The sequence below is a fragment of the Oryctolagus cuniculus genome, chromosome 17 (assembly GCF_051225735.1).
Source record: "Oryctolagus cuniculus isolate XC-2025 breed Fujian yellow rabbit chromosome 17, ASM5122573v1, whole genome shotgun sequence".
In the NCBI taxonomy this organism is placed as follows: domain Eukaryota; kingdom Metazoa; phylum Chordata; class Mammalia; order Lagomorpha; family Leporidae; genus Oryctolagus; species Oryctolagus cuniculus.
In genome coordinates, this window is record NC_142883.1 from 34,856,212 (window position 1) to 34,884,052 (window position 27,841).

Here is a 27,841-nt window from a genome sequence, read left to right on the forward strand (position 1 = left end):
GATCCTGATGTGGGGGGGTATAATAGTGGTCTTATTGAACTAGAACAGAAAGCTTATCAGTTCACATACACAAAAAGCTCTTTAGTAAACCATTTTGAGGCTGAGTGATGGAGCATATTATATTAATTTTATTTAACATTATTGGGAAAGGGGATGGTGAAGAAATTTGGGCCCAGAATCACAGAAGAGTCTTTAAAAGTGGTAACCATTAGGTGTTTTGTTGCAGGATTGTAACACTTTCCTACATGCTTGAATTAGGTTCAGTTTTTTCTAACCTACTGACTTTTACCCACTTAATGTTTTTATCATAAACTGTATCATTTTTAATTAATTTATTTATTTGAAAGGCAGAGTTACAGAGAAAGAGAAAGGGAGAGATGGAGAAAGCTTCCATCCTCTGGTTCACTCCCCAAATGGCCACAATGGCCAGAGCTGGGCCAGTGCAAAGCCAGAAGCCAGGAGCTTCTTCCAGGTCTCCCATGTGGATGCAGGGGCCCAAGGACTTGGGCCATCTTCCATTGATTTTCCCAGGTGCATTAGGGAGCTGGATCCTGCGCCACAGGCTGCGGCTTTACCCACTACACCATAGTGCTAGCCTTATATCATTTCTTTTGACAGGACAGTTTAATTGATTCTTAATTATTTTTCATTAACATGAAAAAGTCAGGCATCTCTTTCTGTGAACACTTCTAGTACTACATCTCAAAACTAAAGTTTTATTGGATTATTTGTAACATTTTCAGATGGAATATCAAAAGAGGTCCTAAAGAAAATGCAAAGAAGAAATGACGACAAATCCATATCAGACGCACGGGCTCGTTTCCTTGAGAGAAAGCAGCAGAGGACCCAAGACCATAGTGACACACTGAAGGAAACAGGATAAGCAGTTTCCAATTCAGGAAGTAGGAAAAGCAGCCAGGAAATGTGCTTCTACTTTGCCAATTATTTCAGACAGCACTACGAAGAGGAAGTGGTCAGCAGATGTTAGTAGCCAGCAAGCTAAAAGCAAATCAAAGCTCATCAATACCAACAAATGGAATTTTCATAGAAAATACTGAGTTGCCATAGCCACAGGCAATTATACATGAAACCAATGAAAGACAATACATGTAATATTTTCTTCACTCTTGCTGGCCTTAACTGGTATCAGACGCTGTCATTGAGATATTTTCAAAGAACACTGAATTGTATTTAATCGGCGTGTATTCCATTTGCATTGAAGCATTAAAATTATTTTCCTTAAATCTCTTTAAGGCCTTCCTGTTGCTATTAGAATAGTGTTATATCAGGTATGTGACCATTTCCTCCAGAAGGCTGAACATAAGAGGTTTTTACTCAGCAATACTTAGATGTCTAACCATTTAATTGCTACAGAGCTTTATAGATATTTAGAGAAATGACTTAATTGATTAGTAAATAAAATTGCCTATGGCAGGATTCTTTCCTGAATATTAATCCTTAAATTGATTTTTCTGGGATTATACAAATTCTGTTTTATATAAAAATATATTGTTTAAAACAGTAGCTATAGCCATTAACCAAAGGACAGATGATATATATATATATAAAAGTTCTTTTTTAGCTGTACCTACATACTGTATCAGCACCATGTATGTAGGATATGACAGTACTTTCAAACAGCCCCTCCACCTGGCCTACTTTCTCGCCTCCAGCTGCTTGGGTAGGACCATTTAAACATCTGTTAATGCCAATCTCAAGATGGGATTTTAAAAGCAGCCAACACTGCTTGAGCAGTATTTCAAATTTGAATCTTGAGGCTAGTTAGTATCATACTCAGGCCATACTCAGCACTTGCCTACTCTTGTTTACTGCCTTGTATTCTAGTTATTTGTGTATTTGTCTGTCTCCCTCATTAGATTATACGCTCCTTGTGGGCAGGGACTATGTCTTTTTCATCTTTGTATCTTTCATGGCACCTAGCATAGTGCTTTGCACATAGTATTCACTCAATGTTTGTTAAATAAAGCTATTAGTGTCATTAAAACTCAAACCACAGTATAATGTGTGTTTTAGATATTTTATGTAAAAATTAAAAGAGCCTAAATTTTGTGTAGGAAACTAACTTTTCCAGTTAATTCCTTTGGCATCTAAGCAGTTTTATGTTTAAAACTAGAAACTTGAAGCCTTGAGTGAAAAGTCACATGCAGACCCCAATCCATGTGCTTGTCGTTGAAGGTGATCCATGTTCCTCAGGACCTTTCCAACACTGTTAATTTCTACATTTTTATCTTTAGTACTCTAAATGCTGTAAGAGCATATTAATCATTTAGCCCTGTCAGTTTCTCTTCTTTTCTCTTCTCTTAGATGTAGTGGTGGAGGTATGTGGATTTTTGAACTGAAGAAAGCTCTTCTGATTCAGTAAATATTAAGCACACATTCTATATCTACAGTATATACTTAGATATCATCAATTGTCCAATGTCTTTTATAGAATTTTTCTTTCTTCAGTTTGGGATCCAGTCAAGGATCATATATTGTATTTAATCTGGAAAAGGTCCTCAGCCTTTCACAGCTCTTAACATTTTAAAAAATAATGAGCTATTTTAGAATGTCCTCAATTTCGTCTCACGTTTCTTCACAATTACTCATTGTTTTAGAAAGTATTTATTTGAAGGGCAGAGTTGCAAAGAGAGGGAGAGACATCTTCCATCTGTTGGTTCACTCCCCAAATGGCTGCAATGACTGGGACTGAGCCAGGATGAAACTGAGAGCCTGGAAGTCTGAGTCTGCCACATGTGTCATAGGGGTCCAGGCACTTGAGCCATCTTTCATTGTTTTGCCAGGTGAATCAGCAGAGAACTGGATTGGGAGTGGAGTGGGAAATCCAGCATCCCAGGTGGTAGCTTACTCTGTGCCACGAGGCTGGTCCAGGATTATGCATTTTTGACTGAAATACTCCACAAGTGAATATAGTGTATTTCCTAAGCCAGCACATCTTTTTTTTTTTTTTTTTTTTTTTTTTTTGGACAGGCAGAGTTAGAGAAAGGTCTTCCTCTTCCGTTGGTTCACCCCCCAAATGGCCACTATGGCCGGTGGGCTGCGCCAATCAGGAGCCGGATGCTTCTCCTGGTCTCCCATGCGGGTGCAGGGCCCAAGGACTTGGGCCATCCTCCACTGCCTTCCCGGGCTACAGCAGAGAGCTGGACTGGAAGAGGAGCAACTGGGACAGAATCTGGTGCCCCAACCGGGACTAGAACCCCCGGGTGCCGGTGCCGCAGGCGGGGGATTAGCCAAGTAAGCTGCGGGACCAGCCAAGCTCCGTGGTATTTGCCCCTTAATTGGTGATAACTAATTTTGATTACTTAAAGTGGTTTTTTTTTTTTTTTTTGATTGGTTTATTTATTTGAAAGGCAGAGGCAGAGAAGGAGAGAGAGGTCTTCCATCTGCTGGTTCACTACCCAAATGGCTGAAACAGATGGAGCTAGGACAGTCTGAAGCCAGGATCCAGGAGCTTCTTCTGGATCTCACATACCAGGGCAGGGGTCCAAGACCTTACGCCATCTTCTGCTGCTTTCCTAGGGCATAACAAAGAATGGGATTGGAAATGGAGCAGCCAGGACTCCAACCAGCACCCATTGGGATGCCAGCACTGCAGGCAGCGGTTTTACCTGCTTTACCACATTTCTGGCCCCCCTTTTTTCTTTTTACTAATTTCTTTAACCTAGTTACTCTTAAAATTCTTAAGCAGTTTGGAAGGGAGATGCTTTTTATGTATTATATCCTGTTTATCATAAAATATCACCTTCTAGATTTATCACTTTTTTTAAAAAAGATTTTATTTATTTGAGAGAGAGAGAAAGGTCTTCCATCCACTGGTTCACTCCCCAGATGGCTGCAACGGAGCTGGGCTGATCCGAAGCCAGGAGCCAGGCGCTTCTTCCCTGTCTCCCACATGAGTGCAGGGGTCCAAGGACTTGTGCTGTCTTCCACTGCTTTCTCTGGTGAATCAGCAGGAAGCTGGATCACAGCAGCTGGGACACAAACCAGTGTCCATATGGGATGCTGGGGTTGCAAGCAGAGACTTAACCTATGCCACAGCGCCAGCCCCCATCACTTGATTCTTGAATCAGTTTTATTACAGTGATTGTAAATGATTTTTCCCCTAATCTTTTCTATAGTTATTTGTTGGTATTAAATTGTAAGGAAGAACACTGAAGGATGAATTTCTGATAAGGAAATGGGTGCTAGGAACAGCTTGGATCAAGACAATTAGAAGGCCTACAGAGTGTATGAGAGGGGTGGCAAACAGTCCAGCTTACTTGGTGCACACTCCTATATTAGAAGAATAGGTGAAAATGTTGGTTGAGATGATTATGGAAAGCATTGAAAGCCAACCTATGGGGCTGGCGCTGTGGTGCAGTAGGTTAATCCTCCGCCTGCGGCCCTGGCATCCCTTATGAGTGCTGGTTCTAGTCCCGGCTGCACCTCTTCCAATCCAGCTCTCTGCTGTGGCCTGGGAGGGCAGTAGAAGATGGCCCAAGTGCTTGGGCCCCTGAGCCCACTTGAGAGGCCTGGAGGAAGCTCCTTGCTCCAGCCATTTGTGGCCATTTGTGGAGTGAACCAACAGAAGGAAGACTTTTCTTTCTGTCTCTCCCTCTGTCTGCAACTCTACCTCTCAAATAAATAAATCTTTAAAAAAAAAAAAAAAAGCCAACCTATGGAATTTGGGACTGTGGGATTTATGAGTTTGTTAGAGGGGAATGACATCACTGCACCTGGGATGATTGTGTCAATGGTGTTGATAAGAAGAATTTCCATTTCATAGTGACCCCAGGTACTCCCATTAGGGATGTAGGCATCCTCAGCAGCAGCTCAACCCGCTGTGCCCCAGTGTCCCTCCCAAGAAGGATTTTTATTGGGGGGGTGGAGGGTTTTGTAATGTCCAGTCTGTCTTGGGTTATACGTGAAGTAGGTCAAAATTAGAAGAATCTGAGTGCCATTCATTCTTGCACACAGAAGAATCTGAGAGTCAGCTTGGGCTTTGGGCTAGGGTTTTCCTTTTATAGTGTGCTGCCAGTGTGTGTGGCCATTGTGTGCCAGTCTGCTACCCTATTTAGTTTTGTTTTTTTTTTTTAAGGTTTATTTATTTATTTCAAAGAGTTACACAGAAAGAGAAGGAGAGGCAGAGAGAAAGAGAGGTCTTCTATCTGCTGGTTCACTCCCCAGTTGACTGCAATGGCTGGAGCTGTGCTGAACCAAAGCCAGGAGCTTCCTCTGGGTCTCCCACACAGATGCAGAGGCCCCAGACTTGGGTCATCCTCTACTCTTTCCCAAGCCATAGCAAGAGCTGGATTGGAAGTGCAGCAGCTGGGACTAGAACCGGCTGGGATGCTGGCACTGCAGGCAGCAGCTTTACCCACTATGCCACAGCACTGGCCCCAGTTCCCTTTAAATAAGAATTTTTAAGCCTTCCTCAGTAATGAAGAAGAGTATAAATTTTATTTCCACATTTGATCTAGAGGCTCAAATAACTAGTAACTAAAATACAGAGAATTAAAAACTGTCTCTATCAGATTTAGTTTTTATTTTTACCATGTGGAAAGCTTTATATTTGAGTGGTCAGGTGACCAATCTAAAGAAACTTTTAATGACTCAGTACTCACAGGGCTGGCTCAGAAAATAAAAAATGTAATAAATGTGAGGTAGGCACACTGAGTGCTACATATTTTTCATCACTGGAATGTATGGAATGAGTAGTAGTTGTATGGTTACATACTGCATGTTAAACTCAGTAATTTGGAATATGAGCAACCAGGAGAAGGGAATAATCAGGTTTTGGGTTTATTTTATGTACTTTTTTTTTTTTTTCCGGACAGGCAGAGTTAGACAGTGAGATAGAGAGAAAGGTCTTCCTTTTATTGGTTCACCCCCCAAATGGCTGCTACTGCCGGTGTGCCGCGTCGATCTGAAGCCAGGAGCCAGGTGCTTCCTCCTGGTCTCCCATGGGGTGCAGGGCCCAAGCACTTGGGCCATCCTCCACTGCTTTCCCGGGCCACAGCAGAGAGCTGGACTGGAAAAGGAGCAACCAGGGCAGAATCTGGCACCCCAAGCGGGACTAGAACCTGGGGTGCCGGTGCCGCAGGCGGAGGATTAGCCAAGTGAGCCACAGCGCCGGCCTATTTTATGTAATCTATTTTTATCAGTCATGACAGTATGAAGTAAGGCTGTTTGTTTATTTAATTGGAAGGATCTTCCAACCCATTGGTTCACTCTTCAATAGCTGAGGCTCGACCAGGCCAAAATCAGAAGACCAGAATTCAATCTGGTTTTCCTACATGGGTGGCAGGGACCCAAGTACTTGCACCATCACTCCTGCCTTCCCAGGGTAGGTACACATTAGTAAGGAATTGGGAGCAGAGCCAGGTCTCCAATCCAGGCATTCCAGAATGTAATGTGGGCGTCTCAACTGACATACGAACCACTCTGCCATCACCCATCCTCAATTAAGACTTTTTTAAAAGATTTTTTATTTGAAAGGCAGTTAGAGAGAGAGAGGGAGAAAGAAAAGAGAGGTCTTCCATCTGGTAGTTTCACTCCCTAAATGGACACAACCGCCAGGGCTGGGTCAGCCTGAAGCCAAGAGCTTCTTCCAGGTCTCCCACGTGGATTCAGGGGCCCAAGCACTTGGGCAATCAATCCTCTGCTGCTTTCCCAAGCACATTAGCAAGGAGCTGGATAGGAAGTGGAGCAGCTGGGACTCAAATTGTTGCCCATGTGGGATGCTGGCATTGCAGGCAGCAAGTTAACCCGCCACGCCACAATGCTGATCCTCAGTAGAGTATTTTTAAAATAATTTCTAGTGTGTCTTAGATTTGTTACATACTTGGATTAAACTACATCTGTAGTACTGTGTAAAACTGTCCACTGTGATGAACCTGAACTTTTAAGATTCACAGTAGCTTTCCTCATCTTCCCCTCCAGTCTTCTATTAAAGAATTTCTGATTTGAGTATTTAGTTTTACATTGTAGATACTGAAAAATGTTTACTGAAGGAATAAATTTGGTTCCTTGAAACTTTATTATTAACTAAAACTTGACCAAATCTCGATCCTTAACTATTCTGACAGTTTGCCACCATTCATAAGACTGCAAATGTGCATTGGTACTGACAGAAGTATCCCTAGACAGGAGTGGGAAACGTCTGGCCAGCCTGCTGTACAAGGCTGGGGGAAATCATGTGGTCTGGCCCTGCCAAGGCAACTGCAGTTAGGACTCAAAATTCAATACACCTATAGCAGGCTAATTTTAAAGTTGATAATTTTATATGGCCTTTGGCAGATAAAAGGTTTTCTACTACTGTAGCTTAGAGTGGGATAACACTTTAAAATTGCTGAGGGAATATGTTTGTGGGTCATGCTTTGATATGTACCAGAGACAGTAATCTAGTAGGTGAAAATAATTCTGCATATTAAAAAAGAATCCAGTCCATAACATTCATTCTTAACACCATTATTGCTTCTTCACTCTATCCTCCCAAGCTTATGACTTTAGCATTTGGTCATGGAAGATTGGGCATCTGACTCGCTATTGATAAATAGGGTTAAAATTATCCTGGATTTTTCTGTGCAAAATGCTCTGTGAATCACTATATTTATGCCAGCTTTCCTGAATTAGCTTTTTAAGGTAAGGTGGTCATGGCCCGCTTCCTTTGCTGAGATCTGAATTATCCTGTAGAAAACCTGGGAGGGGCCTATGTAATATTCCAGGTTGAAATCTAGCTGGACAGGTGTCGCTCCCCCTCTTCGTGGAGGAACGACACAGGACCCTGCGCTGTTCTTTCGTCTGCTCGGCCCTCCCCGGGTTTGCTGCTGGTTCTTCCCGGGTTGGCTACTATCCCTTCCACCTCCGTGGAAGGGCAGTTCCCCCTGGCCGCATTCCCCACTTCCGCAGGGGAGCGGCACACCGCCGGCCGGTTCTCTCGGGGGCTGCACAGGTGTTCCTTCAGCTAGATGTTCCCCATAGATGTTCCCGGTGCATGTTGTCTCTCTCCTCCTTTATAGTCCTCCTCCGCCAATCCTAACTCGGCTGCCCACATGCCGAGTACGCTGCTCTCCAATCAGGAGCAAGTCCTACAGTTTATTGGTTGAACTGGAGGCAGCTGGGTAGAAGCTGTTTTCTCCTCTCCCAGCGCCATATTGTAGGAGAGCAGATGCATAGAATAAGTCTTAATTCCAGTAACTTAGTCTAGTCCGAGCTGCTCCCCACAGAGGAGAGCAGATGCATAGAATAAGTCTTAATTCCAGTAACTTAGTCTAGTCCGAGCTGCTCCCCACAGACAGGGTTAGTCTTGGCTTTTTACTTGGATGAAGCTCAGTGCTTACACCCAGAAAAGACTTATCATACATCTTACTGTCATCCATATTTATTATAAATTGTATCTATATGAATATAGGCGTTTTAGGAAAAGTTTGAGCAGTGAATGACATTAAGGGGATAAGCTTGGATCCATTTCATACAAAAACATAAGAGCCATTACATTTTTCTTTGTAATGTTTCATTTTTTTCATATTTCAGGGGGAGCTTTGCCTATAATCAGTGCCTTGTACAGAGCTAAAGTACGGTGGACACACTATGTTGACTAATACCAGAGACCCAAGGGATAATCATTTTCTTCCTAGCATTTGATGTGCTGCTGCTCTTTTTCTGGCTGGAAAAGACAGAGACAGTCTAAACCTGCTGGGATTCCTATCAGTGGCCCTAGGGGGCTAAGATGTTTCAAAGCTGTTATTTAAATGGTAAAACCAGTTAACTAATTTGGGTAATGCTAAAGTATATCTCCCCTGGTTTCATTTAAATCTGAGTTGTAAATACTTGGTACAGTGGATTAGAGTTCTGCTTTAAAATTAATCTCTGAATATCTGAGACATGGTTTTGCTTTGTGACTTTTGCAGTAGAGCTAGTTCAAACTCAAGTTAAAAGGCAGGGCCTTAGTGCCAGGGCTGCTTGAAGATGAACAGCTACAGAGAAATCATACAATGAAAATACAGGTTTCTTGTACAGTTTTGAGAACCTAGCATTTCTCAAAATAACAGACCAAGCAATGTAGTTTTTGTTAACGCACTTGTTGCAACTCAAGGGAGGGACCTACTGCTGATGAACACGCTGATAAAAACAGCTTCAAACTGAAATGAATTTGACCATTTATTTTACTAACATGGTGACCTTACTAAAACATTTTCTAAATCCAAAAACCAGGATGTTTGTTCATTCATAGTAATTTGGGAAGCGAATTTGTCTTCTGGCTTATCAGGTTATCTGTTCACCCCTCTAACTTAAGGTACTGTCTGAACAATGCCATTCAGTTGCTCAGGGAACTGTTAGTGCATCAGACTTCGGGGTTTCTAAACCAGGGCTTTGTCAGCCTTTCTCCTGTCTCTATACTGCTGTAAAGAACAGAAAATAAATCTGCTTGTTATCCCACCAAATTACTGATGTTTAAAAGGCATTTTTAAAAAAAACGGTTATCATTTGGACCTTTTCTTTTGAAAAGAATTAATTTGTTCATTTGAAGTGTGCAGTGTTACAGATTATCTGGAATATCACAATCTGTTTTTCTTCTCCTTAAATGATTTCTTAAAATAATGCATTCATTAGACTTGTGTATGATGACTCAGCATTCACTTTAACAAAACGTAAGTGTACTTTTCAGTAGATATTCCACACCAAATATCTGAGTTACAATCAATTGCTTTTAGGATTCTAAATGTACTTACAATTACATGGTTTGTATGAAAATGCAAGACATTTACTAATAATTAAATATTGGTGGCCCATTCATAATATAGCTCTTGTATCTCAGACTGAGATTGAAAATGTAACCTGATTAAGCATCTGCAGTACTGTAATAAAACAATAACTCCTTTAGAATTTTTTAGAATTTGTCTCTTTCCAAAAAGGGTTTGAAGCAGCTACAATGAGACTGCTATTCAAATGCTGCAGAATCAAGTATCTGGCTTAATACAAGAGGAAAATTTTCAAGCATAGGAAGCCCCTCTTACAACATGGTGGCAAAGGCTTATTCTTTGCAGAACGATTTCTGGCTGCCCTGTTACCTGCCAGATTCTAGCCTCAGCATGGGAGGCAGTATTTTGGGAAAAGCACGAAAGCAACTGAAATGATTAAGCACATTTCTCACTCTAGGCAAAAACTGCTTCACACACAAAAAATTCCGCACCCGATAGGGCTGTGTGTTCCTTAATCGAAAAGGGCACAACAAATAATTATCGTGGACTTGAGTATTTTTCTCAAGGTCTTTCTGAGGGGGGAAAAATCGCATCTCTTTAAAGATGGAAAGCACGGGACTAAACTCTTCTTTATTGTACTGGGGCTGAACTGTTGCAGCTTAGACTTCGGTTGTCAGTCGATAATGAATGCCGCAGATACCTTAAAGCTGTCAGAAGACACGGTGCTCGGGCTTCCAAGCGCTCCTGTCCCCCTCTGCTAACCTGCCAGGCAAGGGCGAGGCGATCGCTCCGAGAGACGCGGCTAACACTTAATCCTCGTCCTCCGGGGAGGACCTTCAGGTTTTACCGACCACTCGGGGCGGAATTAGCTAAATCTTTGAGACGAAGTATTTGCCGTGGCTACAATGTCCTGCTCCAGTTCTGCTCGAACCCTTCAGGGTTATGTATGAGGATTCTCTAGCACCACATACACGGAGTAGTAAGCTAGGCCGATCCGAGTCCGCCAAAATGTCCGCAGAAGTGGCGAGAACAGGCGAGCCTGAGGCATCTCACACTCGGCCCTCACTGTCCTTGGGCCTAAGGAACACCTGACGCGAGCGCCGCTTCCAGTCAGGAGTGCGCGCCTCGGGGTCGCCCCCCGTCAGCAGGCAGCGCGCAAGGGCGGCGAGGGCTTCCGACGCGGCCTCTGCGCCCCCTCCCCGGGCGGGGAGCAGCCGCCCACCGCCTCAAGGCGGGCGGGGGAGGCGGGCTGCAGCCAGCTGCCGGCGAGCGCAGCGGCGGCGCCGTTTCGCCGAGTCCCCGGGCGGGCGGGCGGCTGGTCCCGTGTGCCCACGCCACGTCCTCTCCGCCAGGGACGCGGTCCAAACAGGGGACGCAGGGGCAAAGAAACGGCAGCCGCCGCGCCTCAAGGTGGCCCAACGGGCACCTCACTCCCAGGAGACGCCGCATTCTCCTAGAACTTGCGCCCCATTCTGGCAGCGTCAGCCGACCCTTCCCTACCAGCATCACGTGCACCTGGAAGTACGTGGGTGGGACCCAAAGCGCCTACGGAAATGACGTAGGTCGCCCCGAGTCGCATGATGTGGCAAAATGCAAAAAAAAAAAAAAAAAAAAGGAAGGGGGGGAGGGAAAAGCAGAAGCCTGGAGAAAGTGATGAGTCTAGAAAAGTAGTCCCTGCTGTTCCTCTATTTCCCCGGTGTCGCATCAGGAAGCGAGGCCTCCAGCGCACTGCGCCCCGAATCCCTGCGCCTGGCCGCGGCGCGGCGCTCCGTGGAGGGGTACATAAGGCGGAGGGGGGGTGAGGTGACGGGGCGGAGTTTTGTCGCCGGGATCCTTCCGCAGGGCTCAGCCGTTTCCGGAGTCTGCGCTGCGCCCGGTTCCGCCATTGCGGCTCTCCTGGCCCCTGGAGCCTCCGCCCCCGACCCGAGCTCTCTCGTCTGCCTGCCAGTTTCCTGCGTCCCCGGAGAGTATCCTGCCGAGCCCAGCCTCCCCCCTCCCCTTCTCCTCCTCTCCCTTCGGAGAGCCCGGGCAGCCACTGCCCCGAAGCCCCAGTGACAGGAGGAGACTCTACCCCCCGACAGCGCCATGGCCCAGATTCTTCCAATTCGTTTTCAGGAGCATCTCCAGGTGCGGCTAGATCTGGGCTGCTGCGGGCTGTGGTGACGGTGGTAGGAAGGAAGAAGCTACGGTCTGGGCCGGAGCAGGAAGGGAGGGGTGTCGGTGTTTGGCGTAGGAGGAGGAAGGGGCGCTATCTTGGAAAGCTTAAAGGGTTAAAGGATATGGGGCTTGGGTGGAAAGGACGAGAGTTGGGGTGTAAAGGCCGGCAAGCCAGGCCTGACTCTGAGGGCCTTTCTGTCTTGCTTCCTGGAAGGCAAGAACTGCGCGTGTTATCCCCCCTCCCCTTCCCGTTTTATTCAGTTCATTCATTTGGCTAGGGGAGTGGGAGAGGGGAATTCTCCCGAGTTTCTTCCGGCCGGAGCAAGCATTCTCATCATCCCCTGGGCCAGTGCAGGGCTGTCACCCTCCACTGCCCATCTCTTCCCTTTCCCCCCATCGTGTCTGCACCCGGGAGTTGCGGGGCGGGTGAGTTGGGGAGGAGCAACCTTTTTTTCTTCCTCCCTCTGCGGCTCTCAACTGAGAAAGGCACCTTTCCGGGGGCGGGGGGTGGGGGTGGCGGCCGTGGCTTGTCCCTTGCCTTCCCCGAGGCAGTAGGAACAGAAGGTCACTGAAGGAATAGAATGGGGGGACGCAGTTTTCAGGGCGCGGTCAGTCTTAGAGTGCGTGGGGTCAAGGTCCCTGGGGAACTCGCTTGGTTTTCCTTTCTTGATTTCTTTGGCGGTGGTGTGGCTCTTAAATCCTTTTGAGTTCAGAACGTAGCAAAGTGTTACCTAGAGGTTATGGGGGGGGCGGTCCTCAGGAGTCCATCCGGTGGTTGTGAAATGTGTGGCTTGAGTGCCTCCGACAGGATCGCATGGAATGGAACAGAGGCCCGGGGTTAAGGACACACCTGCCCTGAGTTGGTCTGTAACTCGTTTCTTCTTGGTAGATTCTAGAGTTCTTCCGTAAGTGCCTTACCCTGGAGGCAACATTCTTACGGTTGTCTCTTTGGGCAGCTTGCCAATGGCTAGCCTAGGCAGGTGATCATTGAAGGGCTTCGCTGAATTAGGCCTCTTTTTGAGCTTCTGATGTCCCTGGTTCACCAATCCTGGATTCTCATCAGGAATAATAAATTAACTTGGTTTCTTCCCGTATGTCCCCTTAAAGAAGCCTGCCCCAGGGCCATCTACGGCAGGACTCACTTCCTAATCCGAGGATGCAGTGGTTTAAAATGAGACTGGTTCTGGTAACCTATGGGATACTTTTCCACGCAAGGAAGTTTTATGTACTTTCCCCCATTGGTGTAACAAAAGAAAGAGTCTTGTCAATAGAACAGTTAATATTCAGGCTACGAGTAAAATAATTACATATTTCTTTACAGGCATCACATTTGCTTGCACTAGCAAGACATTATTTTCCTTTAAGGTTTGAAATGTAAAGAATGCTAAATCTTTAACCCATTAAGTAAGTTAAGTAGTACAGCTTTGTTCAGTCACCCAAAACTCATGTAAAGTAATGGAATATACCTTGGCTATAAAAACAGTTTTATGAAAGGTTAACACATGTTAGGTGTGACAGAACGGGCTTGGAAAAAGTTATTTTTTGTGCTCCATCCAAGTTTAATTACTGTGATTACCTCTGTTAAAAAAGGGGTGGTAAATGAGTGTGGAGGATTAGGAAAGTACTGTTCTTGCATGAGAAGGGGAAACCCAGGCTCTTCCTCGCACTAAAGTACATCTGAAATATCTTTCTGCAGACAAATGTTTGTAATGATAACCCAAGAGAAGCTGGTGTGGCTGCTGTTTATTTTACATGGCACAGCTATAGCCCACTGGTAAATCTTGCTGACCAGTGGTGGTTTGAGTAATCACTTTTCATTTCCATTAAAGAGGAGAGGATTGTTGAGTGATCCTCAAAATTGAATCCAACTGTGTCATTGATTGAAGACAGATTTGATACAGGTGTGGTTTTGAGGTTCTGTTAATACTTGAGTGAAGCCATTTTCTTAATAATTTGAAGATTTTAAGTACAAAGCAGCTTAAGAAGTATAATTGAAAAATTCTATTACTCATTTTTTTGGAGTTCTGTATCATGCTCAAACTTAAGCTTAGCTAATATGACTGTAGACTCCAGTTGATAGTGATTAATTGCACAGAGTTCAAATTACTAAATTTTAATAATATAGCTCTTCATATTTTTATTCCTTCCCTTTTTAAAATAAGGGCTATTTTTTGATTTTTTATTTGAAAGGCAGATTTTCAGAGAGAGCTTTCATCCGCTGGTTCACACCCCAAATGGCCACAAATGCCAAAGTTGTCAGAAGCCGGTTTTTTTTTTTTCTTTTTGACAGGCAGAGTGGACAGTGAGAGAGACAGAGAGAAAGGTCTTCCTTTTTGCCGTTGGTTCACCCCACAGTGGCCGCTGCGACTGGCGTGCTGCAACCTGCGTGTTGTGCTGATCCAAAGCCAGGAGCTTCTCCTGGTCTCCCATGCGGGTGCAGGGCCCAAGCACTTGGGCCATCCTCCACTGCACTCCTGGGCCACAGCAGAGAGCTGGACTGGAAGAGGGGCAACTGGAACAGAATCCGGCACTCCGACCGGGACTAGAACCCGGTGTGCCGGCGCCGCAGGCGAAGGATTAGCCTAGTGAGCCGCGGCACAGGCCAGGAGCCGGGAACTTCTAACCGGGTCTCCCAAGTGAGTGCAGGGGACCAACCACTTGGGCCATCTTATCCTGCTTTCCCAGATGCATTAGCAGGGGGCTGGATACTAAGTGGAGCAGCTGAGACTCTAACCAGAGCCCATATGGGATGCTGGCACTGCAGGCTTAACCTGCTACACCATAAGTGGTCAAAGTCCTCTGAGCTTCTCTATCAGTCTGATGAATAACAACAGGAAGCTTTCTGAAACACCTAAGAACTGGTAGAATATAGAGTTAGCTTGTGAAACTTGAAAAGGTGAACAGTGAATGAATTTATTTATTTTTACGATTTATTTATTTATTTATTTGAAAGAGTTACACAGAGAGAGGAGAGGCAGAGAGAGGTCTTTCATCTGTTGGTTCACTCCCCAGTTGGCCGCAACAGCCAGAGCTGCGCCAATCCGAAGCCAGGAGCTTCTTATCGGTCTCCCACATGGGTGCAGGGACCCAAGGACTTGGGCCATCTTCTACTGCTTTCCCAGGCCATAGCAGAGAGCTGGATCAGAAGTGGAGCAGCCAGGTCTCGAACCGTTGCTCATACTGGATGACAGCACTTCAGGCCAAGTCTTTAACCGGCAAGTGCCGGCCCCGATTGGATTTATTTCTTATACCCCTGAAATATGTTGGCCAACTGAAGGATCTGTCATCAAGGCTTAGAGCTACATTAAATAAATGTTAATATTTTAACATTAAATGTGAAGGAATTTTTTTTCTTTTAGGATTTTAGACTGATACTGTCTCGCACGATATTGCTAGAGCTGCAGATTCTGAAAAAATCCTAAGATACATATTAAATGTCTGCAGTGCTTGATTGTTGGTACGTTATATTTCTGCCATCTGACACATTTTGCTGCATTCCTGGGTTCTTTATATCTGCAATTAAAAACATCCCCACCCTGTTCCTTTTTCTTTATCCATAAAAGCAGGCATGGAATGTGTTATTGAATGGTAGGAGTTCTTGCCATGGTTATTTTGCTTTGCTTTGGGATATGCTGTATGGCTTAGCAGTATTGCTTGGAATTATGCTACAGTCTACCTTAGGAATAACTTCCAAGTTTAAAATGTATCATGTTTTCCAGGATTTTCTTAATGATCTACTTACTTAAAAGGGTATGGCTAATTTAAGTGAAAGCGCTTTCATTCCTGTTGGGAAGTAATTTTTTTTTATTTATTTTCAAACTTTTTTTTTACACAGAGAAGAGGTGGCAGAGAGAGAGGGGGAGGTTTTCCATCCAGTGGTTCACTCCCCAATTGGTTGCAACAGCCGAAACTACGCCAATCTGAAGCCAGGAGCCAAGAGCTTCTTCTGGGTCTCCCACGTGGATGCAGGGGCCCAAGGACTTGGGCCATCTTCTACTGTTTCCCCAGGCCATAGCAGAGAGCTGGATAGGAGGTGGAACAGCGGAGTCTCGAACCAGCACCCATATGGGATTCAGGCCAGGGTGTTAACCTGCTGCACCACAGCACTGGCCCCAGGAGATAATTTAAAACATGGAAGTGTGTGTGTGGAACGACATTCCTTTTCATTTTCACATGCTGGGAAATTCATGGTGTCAGTTACTCTGGTAGTTTGTTCTTGAAACAATTGTTTCTGAGCAAAGTTGGATTTAGTACCTTGGTTTTAAAAATTCCCATGTAAATAGAGAATCCTCAAGTTCTTTACTAAATTATTTTTAAATGCCTATACTTAATCCTGTGTTACATGCAGTTTTTCTGTCAGTGTTACTGATACAGCTTTTTGCTTTTTCAGAGTTAGTGCCCAATAAAACTATCTTTAATGGTACAAATATCTACTAGTTACATAGGGATATTGCACACTTGAAATTGACTAGAGTGACAAATAACATTTTTCCTTCTATTTCTTTTTGATTTAAATTTAAATAGCTACATAAGGCTGTTGAGTACCAGCATTGAGCTGCACAATTATAGGCCGTTCTGACATGTTTTATAAGGTTGAAGGTATATCTGGGGACCGGCGCTGTGGCTCAGTGGGTTAAAGCCCTGGCCTGAAGTGCCGGCATCCCATATGGGCGCCAGTTCTAGTCCGAGCTGCTCCTGTTCCCATCCAGCTCTCTGCTATGGCCTGGGAAAGCAGTAGAGGATGGCCCAAGTGCTTGGGCCCCTGCACCCGTGTGGGAGACCCAGAAGTTCCTGGCTCCTGGCTTCAGATTGGCGCAGCTCCGGCCGTTGTGGCCATCTGGGGAGTGAACTATCGGATGGAAGACCTCTCTCTCTGTCTCTGCCTCTTTCTGTAACTCTTTCAAATAAATAAAATAAATCTTTAAAAAAAAAAAAAAAAGGCCATGATGGAGGAATGGCAGGTGCTTTAAAAAAAAAGTTTATCTGACCACACATTGATTTGCTTTAGAAAATTTTGTTTGCTAAAATTAAAAATGCTCATTATTCAGAAGTACTAATTGAATATTGACTCTTTCCCGACATGGTGATGATGAATGATGACTAGTGAATGAAGGGAGCATCAGACTTCTTGAGATTCCATTGTAGGCAATAAATGTGGCTTTGCACTTTCAGATCTTCATTCAGTCCCCCCAAACATCCTTTTTAAAAGTTTTTTAAAATTTACTTTAAAATTGGAAAGGGAGAGAGAGACCTCTACTCTGCTGATTGATTCCTCAAATGCAAAGATTGGAGCCAGGAATTCAATGCAGATTTCCCATGTGGGTGGCAGGGACCCAACTACCTGATCCATAAGCTGCTGCCTCCCAGAGTCTGCATTAACAGGAAGGTAGAATCGGGAGCAAAGCCAGGTGTTATACCCAGATAGGGGTTATGGGCAGCTTAACCTCTTGGCCAGATACCTGCCCCAGACACCTTTCTTTAACAGCTGAAGAAACAAAGAAGTGTCCAGAGACCACAATAGCGTAATGAGATTTGTATCTGGGTCTTCTAACACAAAGCAAATCATTACATTTCTTTGAAATATTTTAAGAGAAGTTATATAGCATACTCATTTGTGCTTTTGTTTTCTGTTGGATTGTGACCTAGAGAGGTGACTTCTCTCATTTAAAATGTGATTAGTGGTGTGTCATAGTAAACAGAGCAGGGATTTGGAGTTGTTGAGACCAGTGCTATCCAGTAGAAAAATGTGAGTCACATCTGTCATTTTAATTTTTCTAGTGGCCATATGGCTTTATAGCCTAGTAGGTAAAGCCACTGTCTGTGGCATGCTGATGCTGAATTGAGTCCTGGCTGCTCCACTTCTGATCCAGCTCTCTGCTAACACCCTAAGAAAGTATCAGAAGATGGCCTAAGTGCTTGGGCGCCTGCATCCATGTGGAGACCTGGAAGAAGCTCCTGGCTTAAGGTCAGCCCAGCTCTGGCTGTTCTGGCTGGGGAGTGGACAGCAGATGGAAGATCTCACTTTCTGTCTCTCGGTCTCTCTCTAACTCTGCCTTTCAAATAAATAAAATCTTTAAAAAAAAAAAGTGCAGGTACAATTAATACTTTATCTAACTCAGTTTGCCCAAAATATCATCTCAACATATAATCAGTATAAAATTTACTAATGAGATATTTGACATTCTTTTGGTACTAAAATTTTAAAATCTGGTAAGTATTGTAAACTTAAGAGCATCTCTTTTTTTTTTAAATGTAGCTTTTTTAAGATTTATTTATTTGAAAGTCAGAATTACACAGAGAAGGAGCAGCAGAGAGAGAGAGAGAAAGCTTCCATCTACTGGTTTACTCCCTAATTGGCCGCAGTGGCTGGAGCTGTGCTGATCGGATCCAGGAGCTTCTTCTGGGTCTCCCATGTGGATGCAGGGGCACAAGGACTTGGGCCATCTTCTACTGCTTTCCCAAGCCACAGCAGAAAGCTGGACTGGAAGTGGAGCAGCCGGGACTCGAACTGGCGCCCATATCGGATGCCAGCACTGCAGGCCATGGCTTTACCCGCTACTCCACAGCATTAGCCCCAAGAGCATCTCAATTCAGACCTTGTTTTCATTGGAAATACTTGATGTGTATTGAGTTGATAAAATTCATAGTTGGAAAAGAAGATTTGTATACCTAGGTTATTCGACATATTTAAATTTTACAATAATCAAACCAGTTATCAGTAATTTAGTGTGAAAAGTAATCATTGTAACTGTTTCAAGTGCTCAGTATCTTATATTGATTGGGGCTTGTGGCTACCATATTGAACCATACAGAGATGGGACTAACCTCTTGCTACCTTTTCTGTGTAAATAAAGTAAGCATTAAACCAGTGACATGATTTTTCATTTGCAGATCTGAACTTTAGTGGTTATAAATATTTGGGGTTAGTGCTTTCATCTAAAATTGAATACTTTACATATCAGGAAATATGTTACACAAGTACAGAGTGGCAAAAAAGTAGACTGTGCCTTGCATTCATGCTTGTATTGGTTAGTTAGCAAAAGCTCTCCTCAAATCATTGCAGCCAAGGATGTTTGCTTGATTGTGATCTTTTATGTATTTGCTTGATAATGTTCAGGCTTTAATGCAGACATTAATATGATAAATTGACATCACCCTGAAACTGATCCCCCAAATTAACAGTTTACATCTCTTACTATATTCCATGAATTCAGTGTGTGCTCTTGGTACATTTTTAATTACTGTTTACTGATAGGATATATTTGAGAAACCAAATGAATCACATCTGATGAAATATCCATGTGAAATGCCAGTCAGGCTTTTGTTAGTATTATTAAATGAGGGGTCTTCAAAACTTTATGGAGGGATGGATGTTTGGCTCAGTAATTAAGATGCCACTTGGGCCATATGCCAGATCAGTTACTGGGATCAAGTCTTAGGTCTCCTGATTCAAGTTCCTGCTAATGGACATCCTGAGAGACTGCAGGTGATGGTTAAAGTCCTTTTGTCCTTGTTACCTACTTGGAAAACTTGAGTTCCAGGTTCTTGGCTTTGGCCTGGCCCAGCACAGGCTGTTGCAGGTGTTTCAGGAGTGAACCAGCAGTTGCTGCTGTCTCTTTGTATCTCCTTCTCTCTAGCTTTAAAAATAAATCTTAAAAAGTTCATGGAAAATGCTTGTTATGAAATGGCATGGACTTCAAATTTTTTTGCAGCACAGTAAAGTTATCTTTTAATGACATTTTCCCACAAATTTTTTAAAGTACTAATATATGCCCTTTAGGATAGTGTTGAAGAGAATAATCTTGTTTAGATAGAAAATAAGTTCATAACTGATATTTTAGTCCTTTTTATTAGAATGAGGCTATTTCTCTAAAGTCATTTAAATTTATGTCATGCTAAAGCTGCTTCATAAAATCAACTTATCTTGGGAGCCGCTTCATTGTTTGCTTGAGGTTTCTTTCCCATCCCCTTGGCCAAGTGCCTGTGACTAATGCTCTTAACTCGAAGGGAAGCTTGGATCTGAGTGTATTACACAAAACCCATCTGTCAAACTTGTATTTTGTGAGTTTTTTGTATTGTGGAAGACATAATTTAAGATATTTTGTCCTACTTTGAATGGAGTAACTACCCATCACATCTTAATTGTTCTGAAATCAAATCTAGAAAATCAAAATACATTGACCACTACAGCTATTTGAGTACCTACTATGTGCCAAGAAGTCTTTTGTTGATTAGTTAATTAGTAAGAAGACTTTTTCAAATAGGTGGGGTTAGCCTTATTTTACAGATGGGGAAACTGAAATTAATAGCAATTAACTCAGAGTCACACAGCTAGAAACTTTAACATAATACTTGTTGCCTCAATTTGGCACATTGCTTCATTTCATCAATGATCTGTATAATTAGAACTGCAAAATACACCATGGGTTTTATTATGCTTTGGTTTTCTTTGATATGCATAGTTTAATAGTAATTTGTTTTGAGGGCAGTAGTTTTCATATTACAGAAGAAGTAGGGCCAGTGAGCCAACATTTGACTTTCCATGCCCTTAAATGAAAGACAGAGTTACAGAGTGAGGGAGGAAGGGAGGGAGGTCCTCCGTCTGCTGGTTCATTCCCCAAATGGTCGCAATGGCCGAAGCCGGGCCAGATCAAAGCTAGGAGCCAGGAGCTTCCTCTGGGCCTCCCACACAGGTACAGGGGTCCAAGGACCTGGTCAGTTCCCCATTGCCCTCCCAGGCGCATCAGCAGGGAGCTGGATCAGAAGTGGAGCGGCTGGGACCCAAAGTGTCACCCATACGGGATGCTGGTTGTTACAGGCTAGGCGGGTTCTCAACCTGCTTTGCCATAACACTGGTCCCTGGTCCCCATACCTTAAACCATTATTTAAATGATAACCTCTTGGGGCTGGCACTGTGGTGTAGTGTGTTAAAGTCCTGGCTGCTCCACTTCTTATCCATCTCCTTGCCAATGTGCCTGGGAAAGCAGCAGAGGCTGGCCCGAGTCCTTGGGCTCCTGCACCCACGTGGGAGACCCAGAAGAAGCTCCTGGTTCCTGGCTTCAGATCGGCTCAGCTCTAGCCATTGTGGTCATTTGGGGAGTGAACCAGTGAGTGGAAGACTTCTCTGTATCTGTCTCTACCTCTCTAACTCTGACTTTCAAATAAATAACATTAAAAAAAAAAAAAGATACCTCTTTAAGAAGCTTTATCTGGAGTTCCTTCTGGAAAATTGTGCAAACGGATCAGATTGACTTGTAGCCAGGATTATCTGTATCCCTCAAATAAGGCTAAATTTTAAAAATTTGTCTATAGGCTTTTTCCTTTATAACAAGAGTAAATATGTCCCAATATGAAACCATTTATGAAAGCAGGAAGCTTCTGCTTTCTGTTTTACTATATATTCCTGTTTTTGTGTTTATGCTAATGTAAAACTCGAATAGACCTCAAGGTAAACAGTTGTACCAAAATTGAGAGAGGGGTAACAGTATATTTGCTAGCTCAGTTTGAGCAGCACAGTGGTAGAGGGGGAAAATGGTTACAAACATGTAGGGTTGAGCTTTGGAGGCAGAACTGCCAGTAATATTAGTACTTCCTGTTCTGAATCATTAGGCAAATAAGCATGTTTCTTTAGTTCTAAAGTAAAGCAGATTTTAAAGGTTGTTTACTGAAAGGGTGGAAACCAAGTCCATTAAATTCACATTTTGCCACATTATAAAATTTGAACTCTACAGTATGCAATTCTGGAAAATGTTTTCTATATTTAATTTTACCTTTATTTGATAACATGAGTTTTTTTTTTTTTGACAGGCAGAGTGGATAGTGAGAGAGAGAGACAGAGAGAAAGGTCTTCCTTTGCCGTTGGTTCACCCTCCAATGGCCGCCGTGGCTGGCGCGCCGCGGCCGGCGTATTGCGGTCGGCGCACCGCGCTGATCCGATGGCAGGAGCCAGGTGCTTCTCCTGGTCTCCCATGGGGTGCAGGGCCCAAGCACTTGGGCCATCCTCCACTGCACTCCCTGGCCACAGCAGAGAGCTGGCCTGGAAGAGGGGCAACCGGGACAGAATCCGGCGCCCCGACCGGGACTAGAACCCGGTGTGCCGGCGCCGCAAGGCGGAGGATTAGCCTAGTGAGCTGCGGCGCCAGCCTGAGATTTTTTTTTAAACTTAGCATCCTTATTTATTAAGTTAAAAATACTTTCTGGCAATTGTGAAGTTAAAATATATGTTTATGTTTATACCCTAATCCTTATTCCTTTTAGATATGTAAATAATAGTTCTTGCCTTCTACTTATACCAACCTAAAGGAAGAAACTGCAATCTACCCAGTTGCTAAATCAAGATTTTGAAGTTAGATCAGATTCTTCTTTTTCATTTTCCACATTCAGTCCATTTCTGGAGTAGAGAAGGGAAGAACCCTCACAGTGAAGCATGCTAGGATCCCAGAGATTGCAGTTTTTGATAACCCTTATCTGTTGAACTATGGGAATTATAGTAGATGAAAAATGGAAATTGGGTTGAAAGTTGCTTTCGTTCATATCCAACTGCTCATCTTAGAAACCACCAAAGTGCACAGAGTGAAGCCAAGACCACCCTAATTGCTCAGTTAGGCACACAGCTGGCTTTGAATAGATTACATTATTTGAAGATGAAAATGGGAGGGGAATGGAACCAGCCAAAGCAGGAACCAGACATTCCGGTAGAGGATGTGGACATCCCAAGCTGTGACTTCACACTGTACCAAAAATCTTAATAGATGAAGTCAAATGAGTTTTACATTAAGCATACCTAATCTGTAAGAATTTGTATGAAGAAACCAAAAGTTTTTTTTTTAATTGAAAAAGAATTCATTTAAATTTGCCATCTTAAAGTGAACTACTTAGTAATATTTAGTAGATTCGCAGTGTTGCACAACCATCACCTAAATCTAGCTCTAAAACATTTTCATGACCTGAAAAAGAAGCCTTATACCCATCAGGTAATCTGTCAACCTCTCTCTTCTTCCTATCCCTTGGCAACTACTAATTTGCTTTCTGTCTGATTGTATTTACCTATTCCTTATATTTTACTTAAATGTAATCATAGAATATCGGACTTTATATTTCTAACATCTTTCACTATGTGCAATAGAGGTTCATCGTGTTCTAGAATATTTCAGTGCTGTGTTCCTTTGTGTTGGAAAAATAGTCCTGTTGAATGGATATGTCACATTTTATTTCTCCTCTCAGTTGAGGGACATTTGAGCTGTTGCAACCTTTGGAGTTGTGAGTAGAGCTGAAGTGAACATTCACATACAGGTTTTTGTTTGAATACCTGTTTTTAGCTCTCTTGGATATACTGAGAAGTAGAATTATTGGATCATATGTAATTCTAAGTTTTAGCTTTTTGAAGGCCCTCCAAACTTTTTCCCACTGTAGTTGCAGCATTTTACATTCCCACCAGCAGTGTACAAGGGTTCTATTGTCATTGCATCTCTAGTGCTTGTCAAAAGCTTATTTAGGGTGTGCAGGTAATAGTGTAAATGAGGAAAGAAGTATCTGATTTGAGCATAGATGTTCTCAAGTTTTGTATCCCCATCATACCTTAGATTGTGTGGCCTGTTTTATGTTGCATTTTCACTGCTTCTGAGTGATTTGAAATTTGTAGCACTGAATTTCACAAGGGAATATTGGAGTGACTCAACTATAAAATGGTTCTGATCTTATAACAATGGGTGGGCTGGTTTTGCTTTAGGGGTTAGGAACATGAGCAATCACTGGGTCTAATCTTGCCAAGGCAACTGTAGGTGGGACTCAAAATTCAATAAATCTATAGCAGGCTAATTTTTAAGCTGATAATTTTGTATGGCTCTCAAAATGGTATTATAAATATCCAAATGGCCCTTGGGAGAAAAAAATTTCCCCACTTCCTGCTTAAACTGATAATGAGTGATACACAATTTCTAATTTTCTAAGTAGGTCTATCAATATAAGGTAGAAAAATGCATGATTATGTGCAGCAGTGATGAGATTGAACTGAATGCAACACTGGGCTCCCATTTAAAAATATATTTTGGGAAGTTGTTTCATAGAATGAAATATTAAGGTCTTGTACACTTATAATGCAAGGGTAGCGGACCAGAAAACCAAGTGGTTGGTATCTACCCCAGTACATTCATATCATGCTTTGGAAGTCTTAAAATCAGCATTAAGTATTAAAATCTTTAACCCTCAAAATGAGGCTTTTCAGGTAATGGAAGAAAACTCTGTTGATATGAGAGAAACAAAAGTAAAAGATTGTGGTGTTTGGTACAGGCCTGGGAAAATTTCAGCACCATGAATTAAAAACAACCTGTGGGTATCTAGGGCACACTCTCTCCCTAACCATTGGAGTTTGGATCAGGAAGCAGTGTCTATAAAAAATTTTTTTTCAAGATTTATTTAGAAAGAGTTATACAGAGAAAGAGACAGAGATCTTCTATCTGATGTTTCACTCCCCCAAGTGGCCACAATAGCCAGGATTAGGCCAGGCTGAAGCCAGGAGTTTCATCTGAGCCTGTCACGTGGGTGGCAGGGCCTCAGATACTTGTGCCATCTTCCACTGCTTTCCCAGGCACGTTAGCTGGGTCAGAAGTGGAGCAGCTGGAACTTGAACCTGAGCCTGTTTGAGATGCTGGCATCACAGACAGTGGCTTAACCCACTAACGCTACTATGCTGACCCAATTCTCAATTGTCTACAAGATTTTGAGATGGAACTTTTTTTTTTTTTCTTTTAGAGTATATAAGCTATAATTTGAACAGGGGAAGATCCTCTGAATCTAAATAACTTGCTCTTTTTCTTATCTGCTTTTTCCTCAGTAGTAATAATTAAGTTATATTTTAACACAAAGTAGAAAAAAGAAAATTTCACACATATTATAGTTAAAATACTGATTTGATTGTATCTAAAAAATGTTCGGGTGTTAAATCCGTCATTAAATTATTTTAATGTTTTGAGTGTTCTGGATTTATATTAAATGATTTTGAGATGGCTTATAACTCTAGGCTGTTTTCTGGTTCTTTGAAAGGCAGCTTTGGATATATTCTGTCCCTGTTTGTCTCCCTCCAGCCGATAATTGATTGTAGCCATGCTAGAATTTCATTGTTTTGGGACAGCTGTATGGAATTTATACAATGAAGGGTTTAATCTTGGAAAGTCCTTCGTACCTCCAAGATCTCAGGAATAAAAACTTTCTATACTACCTTGTAACTTAGTCAAAATTTAGCTAGTTAATAATTCATCTCATCACTGGATTATTTTTAAGAATGAGTCAAATTTTATTTTTAAAATTTCCAGTCTGTGGTTGATTACAGAATTTTTAAAGATTTACTTATTTTCAACAAGGCAGAGTGACAGCATCTTGCATATGCTGTGCATTCCCCAAAATGGCCATAATGACCAAAGCTGGACCAGTCTGAAGCCAGGAGACAGGAATTCCATCTGTATGTCCCTTGTGGGTGGCAGTACTTGGACCATCATTTGCTGCCTTCTCAGGCACATTGCAGGAAGCTGAATTTGAAGTGTAGTAGTCAGAACTCTAACCTGTACTTGGATGCAGGATTCCAGTGCTGCAAGTGGTAGTTTAACCTGCTGTGCCACAGTGCCTGCCCTGGAAAAAATCTTTGAATCTCCTGGTAGTTTACCAAAACAGTCTTTATAGTTCTTGTGTGTGGCTGTGGTTCTTTCCTGAATATATTACTTACAATTTGAAGTTAGTGAACTGACTCAGAAGTTTCTTCTGCAAGAAATGACTCCCTTAAAGGCTAATAAGGAGTAGAAATAGATCTCTATGTTTAAGTGTGGGAATCACAAAGGGTAAAGGCATTTTTATTTGTTGCTTGAAAACTGTGAAGTCTACAAAAGTCAGTGGCTGGTGTCCTGTTGATGGAAGAACTAAAGGAATGCTGCGTCCTCAGCATTTTCCCTCATTTCCTGTAGAATACAGTAACCGCAGTTTTTATGTCACGTTCTGCTGGTTTCCAGGAAGGCTCAGTGAAGTGACTACTCTCAGCACTTTTTCCCCCCGTTTTAATGGATTCTAGTGAAGGTAGAGGATGTTTTGGAGCTTCTAAAGGAAATTTTGCTGAGTGGAATGCTTGGGATAGGAAGTTAACAAAATCTTTTAAGCATGTACTTAAAAGTACTTGCACTGGAAAATGAATACTGTCATCATGACATCAAATTCTCAGCAGTTCTCTCTAAAATTGCTGACTTTTTAAAAGTAAAAATTTTTTTGAGAGGCAGAGACAGCAGTCTCATCCACAGATTGTCTCCCCACATGCCCACAATGGCTAGGGCTAACCCAGGCTAAAATCTGGAAATTTTAAAATCCTTTAAAAAAAAAAAAGGATTTGTTTATTTGTTTGCAAGGTGGAGTTAGAGAGGAGAGCTTGTCCATCTGCTGGTTCATTGCCCAAATGGCTGCAGTAGCTGGGTCTGGGCCAGGCTGAAGCCAGGAGCTTCTTTCTGGTCTCCCACGTGGTTGCAGGGGCCCAAGTATCTGGGCCATCCTCTACTGCTTTCCCAGGGGCATTAGCAGGGAGCTGGAATGGAAGTGGAGCAACTGGGACTCGAACTGGTGCCCAGTTGGGATGTTGCTGGCACTGTAGGCAGAGGCTTAACCTTCTACGTCACAGCACCAGTGCCTAAAATCTAGAAACTTAATCCTGGTATTCTCTGTGCTTGGCAGGGATCTAACTACTTGAGCCATCTTCTGCTGCTTCCCGGGGTTGTCTGTCTTTGTTTTTCCTTTTTTTTAAAAGAAAAAATTATTTATTTGAAAGGTAGAGTTGCAGAGAGAAAGAGATCTTCCGTCTGCTGGTTCACACCCAAAATGGCTGCAATGTAGTTCATTTATAGAACAGGACTGTTTCAGGCCGAAGCCAGGAACTTCAGTAGTTTATATATAACTTCCTTTCCATTTCATTTCATTTAGATGAAATGAAGAAGGAACTGGAAAGTGTAAAGCTAAGCACTAATTGTGAAACATATGTCCTTAGTAATGCTGTCATAAACACAAATATTTTGATTTTTAGCTCATATAGTTTGTAAATGAGTCCTGTTCCAAGTTTATTTTTCATTAAGAAGCATATTCCTTGGGAGTACTTAGTAAAGAAGCTGGTTTCTGATGAGTTTGTTCTCACCAGGCAGTAAGAAGACCTATTCAAAGTAAACCTGTTCTTGCTTTAAGTATGTGGGTGGTTTGTAGGTACACAGAGTTGAGATAGATGCTAGGATAGACTTTGTGTTAGTAGAGAGTTAGCTTTAGCTAGTTGAAGAATTGGCATTGAAAAAATAGTGTGATCTTATTTGTGTTATGGTTACATTTTAATAAATTATGCTACTGCGTTAAATGTATTCATGGGCCTTTTTATCTTTTTTTTCTTTTCTTTTTTTTTTTCTTAACAGGTAAGAGTTAGAAAGGTCTTCCTTCCATTGGTTTACCCCCCAAATGGCTGCTACGGCTGGCGCACTGCGCCGATCCAAAGCCAGGAGCCAGGTGCCTCCCGCTGGTCTCCCATGCGGGTGCAGGGCCCAAGTACTTGGGCCATCCTCCACTGCCTTCCTGGGCCACAGCAGAGAGCTGGACTGGAAGAGGAGCAACCGGGACAGAATCCAGTGCCCCAACCGGGACTAGAACCCTGGGGTGCCGGCGCCATAGACAGAGGGTTAGCCAAGTGAGCCACGGCACCGGCCCCTTTTTATCCTTTTTTAAAAAGATTATTGAAAGGCAGAGTGACAGAGAAAGGTCTTTGGTCTTAGGGTTCACTCTACAATTGACTACAAGGTCCAAGGGTGGGTCAAGCCAAAGCCAGGGATAATATTGACATTTTACATTAACAGTTCAGTGTGGTCTCCTGAATTGTATATTGTTTAATTTATGTTTAAAGATCTATCCAAGCTGGCGCCGCGGCTCAATAGGCTAATCCTCCACCTAGCGGCGCCAGCACACCGGGTTCTAGTCCC

At 43.0% G+C, this 27,841-nt stretch overlaps 2 protein-coding genes and 1 long non-coding RNA gene across 4 annotated transcripts in view; all 3 read left to right on the forward strand.

The window, feature by feature from the left end:
* DHX40 (DEAH-box helicase 40) overlaps positions 1-2,011 on the forward strand; it is a 48,602-nt gene extending 46,591 nt beyond the window's left edge. The window contains exon 18 of the mRNA XM_008271199.5: positions 744-2,011. Within this exon, the coding sequence (XP_008269421.1) occupies positions 744-883 (140 nt within the window). The 3' untranslated portion in view covers positions 884-2,011. The remainder of the gene's footprint in view (positions 1-743) is intronic.
* Positions 2,012-2,966: 955 nt separating this feature from the next.
* LOC149121179 (uncharacterized) lies at positions 2,967-9,888 on the forward strand. Its single transcript, XR_016223803.1, has 2 exons — positions 2,967-7,747; positions 8,301-9,888. It is a non-coding gene; the product is annotated as an uncharacterized LOC149121179 (long non-coding RNA).
* Positions 9,889-11,314: 1,426 nt separating this feature from the next.
* Positions 11,315-27,841, forward strand: part of CLTC (clathrin heavy chain) — an 81,155-nt gene continuing 64,628 nt past the window's right edge. Inside the window, exon 1 of one of the 2 annotated variants that reach the window (XM_008271197.5) lies at positions 11,315-11,831. In XM_008271197.5, coding sequence (XP_008269419.1) covers positions 11,790-11,831 — 42 coding nt within the window. In that variant the 5' untranslated portion in view covers positions 11,315-11,789. The remainder of the gene's footprint in view (positions 11,832-27,841) is intronic. The other variant, XM_008271198.5, reaches the window with a different exon arrangement.